This window comes from Tupaia chinensis, unplaced genomic scaffold (genome assembly GCF_000334495.1).
Source record: "Tupaia chinensis unplaced genomic scaffold, TupChi_1.0 Scaffold000199_1, whole genome shotgun sequence".
Taxonomy (NCBI): Eukaryota; Metazoa; Chordata; class Mammalia; order Scandentia; family Tupaiidae; genus Tupaia; species Tupaia belangeri.
In genome coordinates, this window is record NW_006159674.1 from 2,878,376 (window position 1) to 2,888,799 (window position 10,424).

A 10,424-nucleotide genomic window follows, 5' to 3' on the forward strand; every position below is an offset into this window, starting at 1 on the left:
TTCGCCTGCGAGGCATTGCTTGAGGGGGGGGGGGGAAAGCACAGGCAGAACACCTGTACTCCGTGTGCAACACCTGTCAACACTGCATGTCCACTGTGCCCCCCAGGATCCAGTAAGTCTCCCCAGCCTACGTTCTGATACTTCCCCAGTCAGACCTCCAGGGAAGACCTGGCTGGGAAGCAAACTCCATTACGGCCCACAGTAGTTTCCCAGAGGTTGCTATAAGGCATTTCAACATTAAAGAAAGTCCTAGGAAATGACTAGAATGACCTGTCCCCATCAACTAAAAAGCAAGGTGGCAAATCTGAATACTCCCAACAGAGAACTACTTTTTTTCTCCAAAGCTGGCTCAGAAACACTTGAAAAAGTGAACCTGGGGACGCTTTGTCCCTTTCAAATGAAATGTATCAGGACCATCCAGGTCTATGCTACAAGGTAGCCTGCAACATCAGCCTTGGCTGGAGGGCAAGGGCTTATTTAGAGTACAGGCTGATCACCATAGTCCCTGAAGGTATACAGTGTATCCATTCATCCATCCAGTCTGCTTAACCAATTATGGTGAAGACGGTGTTTGCTGCTGTGGCAGGAAAATGGTTCTAAGAACACAAGATACAGGAGACAGTATTAATATTTTCAGCTCCCCAGAGAAGAAAATGCCTTTGGAGCCGTTTCAACAAATCCAAATGCCTCAGGCATGCCAGGCACTGAGGAATGTGATGAACAAGGCAAATTCTGTCCCCAAAGGAATTTACACGTCTACTAGTGAAGGTCTATGGAGTGGAGGGTAAGTCACAGACAGGTTCTGGGGAATCACATAACCCAGCATGTGGCTGATAAAGAGACAACGCCAGGGCACCATGGGCAGAGGAAGCTGCAGACATGATTAGAACTTACACGGAAGCAGGGAAAGGTAGGGAAGAACTTTTAAGAACAGGAGATATATCCTTGAGGAACCAGAGAAACCTACTGAAATTTTGGAGATAGAAATCCAGGCAAGAGAGCTTCAGGAATGAATATACCCAGAGCTAAATGCAGTGAGGGTACAGGCTGTGAAGGCTGATCATGCAGAGCCTGGTAAGTAAGCCACCCAAACATTTACCAGGAACCAGAGGGCAATGGAGAGCCCTGGCACAATTTTAAGCAAGCAATAACTACGTCAGATTTTTGTTTAGACCAACCTCTCTGGTCTTGAATAAGTCACCACAAACCAGATACTGTAACTTCTCTAACTGTTCCCCACCTCCAGCAAATAAAGAACACCATAAAAGACTGTCATGATCTCCTTAAGGGTTCAGGTTTTTTGGTATTTTAAAAATTAAGTACAGGGGCCAGCAGGTTGCACAGTGGTTAAGGCACTGCACTCCCACATGGCTGGCTGCAGTTAGAGTCTTAGACTTGGCAGTTTGCTTTCTCACATTTCCCCCCTCTCTCCTCTCTTTCTCTCTCTCTGGTCAAATTAAAAATAATAACAACAGGGGCCAGCAAATGGCGTAATGGTTATGTCACAGGATTCCCATGTAGTTGACAGTAATGAGTCCCAGACCCAGTGGCTCAAAACTCCCGCCAGGCACATGTGCATGCGTGCCCAAGATTCTGAGGGGATGGAGAAGAAGGGATTGCAGAGTGTCCATCCCCCAGGGGGTGATTTCTCTCTGCAAGCGTATGTGCCCTAAAGCAAAAATCTCTCTTAAAATTTTTTTAATTATTTTTAATTAAGTACAGACTATATAAAATACACAGTAGTTGGGACCAGCAGGTGGCACAATGGTTACATTGCTGGACTCCTATAAGGCCGACTGTGGTTAGCATCCCAAACTCGGCAACTTCAAAACTCACACTGGGCAGGAATGTATGAGTGCCCAAGATCCTGAGAGAATAAGGGAGAAAAGGTTATGGCTTGGCCAAACCCCCTGAAGGGTGATTTCTCACTTTCTGACTCTCTTTCTCCAGCGGATCACACGCACCCTATATCTAAGAGCTCTCTAAAAAAACACACAAAATATACCTACAAATGTTTAAAAAAAAAAAAAAGGAACTTTGAATGCAAAAAAATATATAAAATTACCCTTTTTTAAAGAATTATTTTAACTTTATTTGTTTTAAATTCAACCAGAGAAGGATAGAGTGAGAGAGAGAGAAAGTGAGAAATCACACCACCAGGTCTGGGACTCAAACTGTGGTTGGCCATGTGAGAATGTGCAGCGCCTTAACCACCAAGCCACCTGCTGGTCCTGAGAGTACTCTCTTTAAGACAACTTGCGTTCAGTTAGACCTAACTACGAGGACCTACTTTCCTCCAAGTTGTGTCCGAGTGTTTCTATAAGAATCTAAGACATATTTATTTTCTAAATGGGGGTGGGGGGGGAGACACTACACTTCATTTTAAAGGTAATGTTGACCTAATGGCATCAGTGAGTCTGCCAAAATGAAGTCTTAAAAACAGAAAAGAGCATAGTAGGCTTCCAGAGTAAATAATCCAAAAAATATAATATTAACTATATGGTAACTTTTATTGGCGAATGAAATCATAACACTGCTGATGTTTAAAGTAACCAGGTTTCCTATTCATGCCAAACCAACATGTTTTCCTACTCTAACTTCAAAACACCTTTGTCTTCTGTATTCCTCTAAACTTCTATATTGAAGGGTTCATTTTACAGTCCAAAAGAGATACTCAACTACTAGAGATTTACCATAGGCCTTGATTTCCGCACCAAACACACACGGAAGGTCGGAACCTGCCCACAAGGGCACACGTCCTAGAAAAGCAGCTAAGGCCTTGCCTCCACACTCAGAGTGCCAGCGACTCACGGAGAACTTGGAAGCCATCCCATTACTGCCCACGTTGCATTTCTTCACCTTCCTGGAGACCACCCTCCCGTGACAACCCTTCATGCCCTGGATCAAACAATCCACAATCACATTCTCATTCATAGGACAAGTTAGACAGAACTGGCCAAAACTACTCAAAAGGTGACTAAGCGTTTGTTTTGGTTTATTTTCCCTGCTTCAAAAAATTTTTAAAAAGAAAATTATGATCTATAATCAGTAGCCTGGTTCCACTATTAATCAGTGAAATTGGGTCATCACTCAAAACATTCTCGTCCACCTGTAAATTCCAAATGAAAATGCACTTGAGGCACGTTATAACCCCCCCCTCCCAGCTGTGTCAGGCACTTAAGGACGTAAATGAAAGGCTTCTTATACAGCCAATGCTTCCCCACAGGTGAGGTTTATCTCTATTTCACAGTGGCTGAGAACACAAATCCGCGATACCAGTCCTTCATTAAACAGGTAGCTTCGGGGACCAGCAGGTGGCATGGTGGTTGGGGCGCTGGACTCCCACTATGGCTAACCATGGTTTGAGTCCTGGACCTAGCAACTTGCTTTCTCACTTTCTCTCTTCCTCTCCCTCTCTTCTGTGTCTCTCTGCTGAGCACACAAGTTCACAGCAATTTTTTTAAAATAATGAGTAAATAATTTTAAATAAACAGGTAGCTTGTTTAGAATAAGCACTTATATACCAGAACAGTCAGAAGAGACCACTGGTTAAGAATTTCTACTGGCCTTTGGCCTTGGCTAATAAAGAAAAGAAAATTATGGGGGGAGGGCACAACGATGAGATACCACTATACAAAATAAGAATGGCTGAAATCCAGAATACCACCACCAAACACTGGCAAGGAGGAGGAGCAAGAGCAACTCTTGCTCATTGCGGATGGGAATGTAAAATGGTACAGCCACTATGCAAGACAGTTTGGTTACTTCTTACAAAAATGGAATATACACTTACCATACAATCCAGTCATCATGCTCTTTAATACTTACCCAGATAAAGTAAAAACAACCTATATGAAAACCTGCACATGAATGTTTATACTAACTTTATTCATAATTGACAAAACTTGGAAATGACCAAGATACCCTTCAGTAGGTGAATGGATGAACTATGATCCACCCAAACAAGGAAGTACTATTCGACACTAAAAAGAAATGAACTAGCAAGGTATGAAAAAAACACGGAGGAACCCTAAGCGCATATTACTGTGAAAGACGACAGTATGAAAGAGCTACATACTAGGAGGAGGAGCCCAAAAAGCTCATGGAAAATGTGTACTAGAAAAACATGGAAGACCAGCAGGGTGGCGTGGTGGTTAAGGTGGTTGGATTCCCACATGGCCAACCAGTTTGAATTCTGGTCCTGGTGTCTTGGAAATCATGCCAGGTAGGCGTGTATGCCCCAAATCCCAAGAGCAGACTGGAGAAAGGATTGTGGTGTTTCCCTCCCCTTCTCTCTCTCTCTCCCCCTCCCCCTCCTGTGAGTACATACGCTCTATGGTAATAAAAAATAAAGAAAAAAGAAAATAAGAAAAATATGCATGGAATTTCATTTGGGAGGGCACCAAAATAAACTATACTTTAATTCCATTTTCCCATGAACTTCTTGAGGTCCCCTCATACACGATTCCAACCGTATGACTGGGAAAGGCAAACGTATGGAAGGAATTAGAAAATCAGTGGGGGGAGGAAGACAGAGAGGAATAAATACACAAGGCACAGAAAATTTGGAGTGGGGGCAGTAAACCTGCTCCGTATGGCACGTGTCATTCCACATCTGTCCAAACCCGGAGAATACATATAACACAACACCAAGAGGGCATCCTGAGATACACTACAGACTTCTAATGATGGGGTCCACACAGTTTCACCGGTTGTAAATCTGATGCAGGTGTTAGTGGGGGAGGCACACTTGGGTGAGGGCAGGAGTAAGTGTACCTTATTCTAAATTTTACTGTGAACTGAAAACTACTCTAAGAAATAAAGTCTATTTCTCATTTACAAAAGGGGGTGCCTATCTCTTCTCCAGGGTGTATTTGAAAGTCAGCGTGCCTTCCTAAACATGTTCTAGGAAAAGAAAGAGCCACCATCACCTTTAGTGCTCAAGAACCCTAATGTCAGTGTCTTAATTAGAAGAACCACTCAATCGTAAGAGCCAGGATGGCAAGCAACAGGATTACGGTATCAAACTCCCTTCAAATTAACTAAAATAGTAAATAAAAATAAATAAATAAATAAATAAATAAATAAATAAAAAACACAACCTACTAAGGCCTTCATGCCATTGCCTTGCCACAAACCTCCCAGGCAGCCACGAGCGAGGGCAAATCCTAAATCATGTTGTCAGGACCGTACAACTTCTTTTTCCATAGAGGTTTCTGCTATAGGGCATGTGCACTGACCAAAGAGAGTCAGAAAGCAAGAAATCACGCCCCAGGGATGGTTACACCACAATCCCTTCTCCTCCAGTCTCCTCTCAGGGATCTTTTTTTTTTTTTTTTGGGGGGGTTTTCTCTTTAGGGGGCGTTTAGCTTTCTCATATAGTTGATTACATTGATCTTTTGTTTGTTTGTTTGTCTTTTGGGGTTTTTTTTTGAGAGAGATTTTTGCATTTGGGCATGAGCACTTGCCAGAGAAAGAGAGTAACAGTAACAGTAACAGGGAGAGTGAGAGGGAAAGTGAAAAATCACCCCTCAGGGGAAGGGCCACTCCACAATCTCTTTTTCTCCATTCTCTTCCCAGCATCTTGAGCATGCTCACACACACACACACTCACACACACCGTGATTTTTATGCCACTAGGTCCAAGACTTGAACCACGATCGACTACATGGGAGTCCAGCGACGTAACCATTACACCAACTGCTGGTCCCTGTACAACTTAACTTTGACATGCAGTATGAGACAGCTTTGCGCAACAAATTCCTTACATCCACAGACCCATTTCATGGACTCACACATTTCTCCTCCCTTGACATGTGAGGTCAAACGCATTCTAACACAATCTAGGTCCTAGGTCAGCTGATGAAGCCCTCACAACCTTGAAGGAATCTCTCTTCCGCATTTGTCATTTAGCTCCTTAGTAACACCTGCCAAGTTCTCATTCTCAGGAGCCAGGCAAACCACACACACTTTTATTTGTCTCCTTGAATATATTAGTCAGAGATTAAAGAACTGAGAGGCTGCGGGTACTTGTGAAGAACTGAAAGCCTTCTGGTACTCATAGACGATCATCCAAAATGATTTTAAAACTTAACTCAGTGAGGTTACAGAGCACGTCATAAAGTACGCTCGGCTCAGTGTCCGTTTTAGTTGAGTGAATGCTAATAAAGCTACCCCCTTACACACTCTTTAGGCCACTCTTTAGATCAGAGGGCCCCTGATCTGACACACCAGGAACGAGAATGTTTGTCCTTACGAGGCCGACATGTTTATGTACAATTTACAGACCTACTTATAATATGGTCAAAGTGTCAAACAGATAACCCTTTCATAGTCTAACTTGCCCCCACCCTCCCCTCCCAAATGAACAAAAACAGCCTGAATTGCTCACTGTATGCAAGAAGCTAGAGATTCTGTTTCGTGGAAGTTTTACTACTTTTCCAAGAGACTAACCCTCTCATTTACTAACTCAAACCTTAAATAAGCAGCCTCGTGTAATTCCCTCTCTTCTCAAACCTCTACTGAGCAGACATCTCTCTCCGCCAAGAAAGCTAACATTGGAGGCTTAGAAGTGGCTGCCTCTGCAAATTCTTCCCCCTTCCTACCAAAAGGGCACTTCAAGAACTTTACAGTCTGAATATTGCTCCAATTTCATTCACCAGGACTGGCTTCGAGGTCTTTGTACAACCAACTGCTATTGCGGCTGATCGCACTGACACTTTGGTGAGCACCTGCTTTCTACACAGTGAAGAACGCCATCCAGTTCTCATGGATGGGCCGTTTTGACGGAATGCACACACACACAAACTCATTCCTCCGTCAAAGGTTATTTTTTTCCTGGCACAGGAGCATCCTAAACTTGCCACATTTCATTTCCAAGGTGTGGCCCTTGATCCCTCCCCAAATTCAGCCCCTCTTCTCCATCTGAAGGTTGAATCTAGTCAGCTACTGTGCAGCAGTGACAGCGATTTATCCCCTTGATTTCTTGACATTTCCTGCTCTGCTCCTGGCTGGGAACGTTTTGGATCTGAATAGAGTTGTCTGTGCGAGGCCTGTGCATGTTAATGAAGTGGCAAGCTGGCAAGGATGTTAGGTGAGAGCACAGAGCGTACTTTTTCCAGTTATGTTTCGCTTCATCACGGCCATAGGAGCCTTTCTAAACGCCCGCTACACTAGGAGACAGACCTACAGACCTCATCTTACCCTCTTCTGGGGAGTCTCCAGGGGGCAGGTGGAAACAGAACAGATGGCAAGTCTCTGTACTCAGGCAAGATACTCCTAACCACTCTACCACCAATGAAGCAAACACACGTACGTCTGGCTCTGCCAGAGTCACAGTCGCTACCCTTCGCCCTGGTTTCAGCCCCAGCCCTGTCCAGGCCAGTCCGAGATGCTACACCCTGCCCGCTGTACAGTGCCCGTCCTCCCAACCTCAAACGAAAGGACTTCCAACCGAGGTGGGAGCATTCGCTCCGGTACCCGCCCTTCCCTCTCGATCCTGGCCAGAAAACTCCACTTCCCGGATTCCCGGCCACTCTCCCGCCCCCTCCTCGGGCGATTCAGCTCCCGCCGTCCAGATGCCAGCAGAGTACCCAGCCCAGCTGCGCACCCCCATCAACCCCCACTCCTGGCCGAGCCCGGGGAACAGACCCCAGCGCCCTCCTTCTCCCCCAGACTCGGATTTTCCCGATTCTGGACGCACCGCTCAGGCAGGTTAATACTGTAAAGTCCCACCCCGCCCCCACTTTTCTCTTTTCTTTAAGAGAGATTTTGTTATAGGGCATGTGTGCTCACCAGAGAGAGACAGACAGAAAGCGTGAAGTCATCCCCCAGGGGAGATGGCCACGCCACAATCCCTTCTCCTCCATTCTCCTCTTGAGATTTTGGGTATGTACGCACAACGTGAGTTTTGAGCCTCCAGATCCAGTATTTGAACCGTAGTTAACTACACGGGAGTCCAGCAGTGTAACTAGTACACCATCTGCTGGTCCCAGTACTCCATGTATTTTTAAAAGCTCTAACTATTCACTTTATGAACACAATTATCTAATTATCCTGGACTAAAAGAAATAATAGTATATAGAACGTCCCAGACTCAGACAAAGTTAATTTCTAAAGTCAGTTTTTTCTACCTTTTGGCTATCAAATTTATAGTGTTTTAGTGAGACTCTAAAAGTATTGAAATATATGTGGCTTAAACTTGGTACCTGGATTATTACTTTTTAAAAAAACAATATCTTTTAATATGTTCTGTGGATACTGGATTAAGACAGCAGATTGAGAACATGCAACTGTATTTCCTTCTGCTCCACATTCCTGAAAATGGTAGGAAAGATGTATTTTTAATTAAATACCTCTGTATTAAAAATGAAAGAAAAATGCTATCAGTGCACCAATAAATTTAGGAAATTTCTGAAGAAGTGAAAAGCAGATAGAATTGAATGTATGGAGGTAACTGAAGGTCATGACACATCCCAAAGCTTGGGCGGTTATTTGATAAAAGTTCAAAGCTAAGAGTCAAAGGATTTAATGGAGATAGGTGCACAATGACAATGGTGATCATTCAGGGAAATACTCCCTGAGCACCTGGTAATCCACCTTTTCCCTACTGATCTGGTTCAGTGGGGCAAGTTAAAATTGCAAATCCTTAGGAAAAGCTATCAGCATGGTAATAGCAAGGTCTTTGATTCTTCCAAAATCCAAATACCCACTCTAAGAATGCTGTAGCCAGGAGCATCACCATCCAGGGAGGACAGTCACTCTACAACCCCTTCTCCTCCATTCTCCTCTCGGATTTTTGGCATACATGCATCCATGCCCAGTGTGTGTTTTAAGCCTTGGGGTCCAGGACTCGAATCCTGGTCAACACTATGTGGGAGTCCAGTGACATAACCATTACACCATGTGCTGGTCCCAATGCTTTTTTCTTTATATCTGTTTTATTTCATCTTTTTTTAATAATATAAAGACTATTGTGTTTAACATTCAAATTCTATTTTTTAATTTCTGGTAGATAGGAAAGCAGTTGACTTTTAATATTACCACTGTATCCTGCACCCTACCTATAATCACACATTCTTCCAGTTTTTTTGTTGTTGTGTGTTTAGCATTTTCTACATAGAAAATCTTGTCATCTGTGAGCAAAAAGTTTTACCACGTCTCTTCTAAAATGTATAGCTTGTATTTCCTTTTCTTGTATTATTGCATCAGCTAGTACTTCTGGTATGATATTAAATAAGTGATGAGAGGAGACATCCTACAAATAGAACTTCCATATGACCCAATAATTCCACTCTTAGTTATCTACCCAGGTGATAGGAACACTCTCAGTTGGAAAAACACTTGCACATTCATGTTTTGGGCAGCACTTTTACAATTGCTAGGACATAGAACCAACCCAACTGCCCAAGAAAAGATGAGTAGATCAAAAAAATGTGGCACATGTACTCTATGGAATACTACTCAGCCATAAAAATAGAGACCCTGACATTCAATACAAAGTAGACAAATATGGAAGCAAAGCAAGCCTGACTAAGAGGCATGATATGTCCCTACTTAATATATGCTGACTGTACTCTACAGCAGAAACTGAAAAACTAGAAGGAATAATAGCAGGGAGAGCAACTGTAGATACTAGAGCTAATATGAGAGGGATAATAGGGAGTGGGTAATAGGTGGGAGGGAAGGGATCAGGGAAAAACAAATGAATAACACATTTAACAGACACGAAAATGAAGTTATCTGCTGATGATAATGTATATAGTAATGTCGTTGACTTGACTAATATGCCCTGTATTCATGCTGGAGAAAAAAAATGTTTTACACTATAAAAATGCACAGTGACTAAATGTAAATAAAAATTAATTAATTAAAATTATATGATCTTTTAATTAATTTATTTGTTAATACTGTAAAGTCCCACCCCGCCCCCCAGCCACGCCGCCCGCCTCCAGCCAAGCCTCGGAGGAGCCTCCTCCCCAGAGGCGAAAAGGGACCTGCGGTGGTTGCCCCAGTGGCCTTCCCCTCGTGTCCGTGGGTCTCCAGAAGAAGAGCCCCGCGTGGCCCCGAAGGGACACCTTTCCCCCCACCCCCCCGAGGTCGGTAGGTCTCGACAGGGAGTGTGCTCGCCGCGGGTCTCCGGGAATCTGGAGGCTTCCTGGGTCCGCGTGCTGCCCCTCCCTGGGGAGGGTGGAGGTCGGCCGTGCGGCGCACCCCCGGGGGTACTTACGATGGTCACGCTGGCTTTGCGCAGGTCGCGGTTCTCCTCCTGCAGCGCCTTGCACTTGAGTTTGTAGGTCTCCAGCTCGATCTTCAGCACCTTGTTCTCCTGCTGCAGCGAAGCCAGGCGGTTGGTGAGCTCCTCCAGGCGGAACGGCGAGATGACAATGCCCCCCGACTTCCCACCGGCGCTACCTCCCCCGGCA

The 10,424-nt window shown here is 44.3% G+C and overlaps 1 protein-coding gene across 1 annotated transcript in view; it reads right to left on the minus strand.

Annotated features, from left to right (window-relative positions):
* Positions 1-10,421, minus strand: part of CCDC6 (coiled-coil domain containing 6) — a gene marked incomplete at its 5' end in the record, with an annotated part of 134,956 nt that extends 124,535 nt beyond the window's left edge. Inside the window, 1 exon segment of the mRNA XM_006147082.3 lies at positions 10,229-10,421. Within this exon segment, the coding sequence (XP_006147144.2) occupies positions 10,229-10,421 (193 nt within the window).
* Between the last annotated feature and the right edge of the window lie 3 nt (positions 10,422-10,424).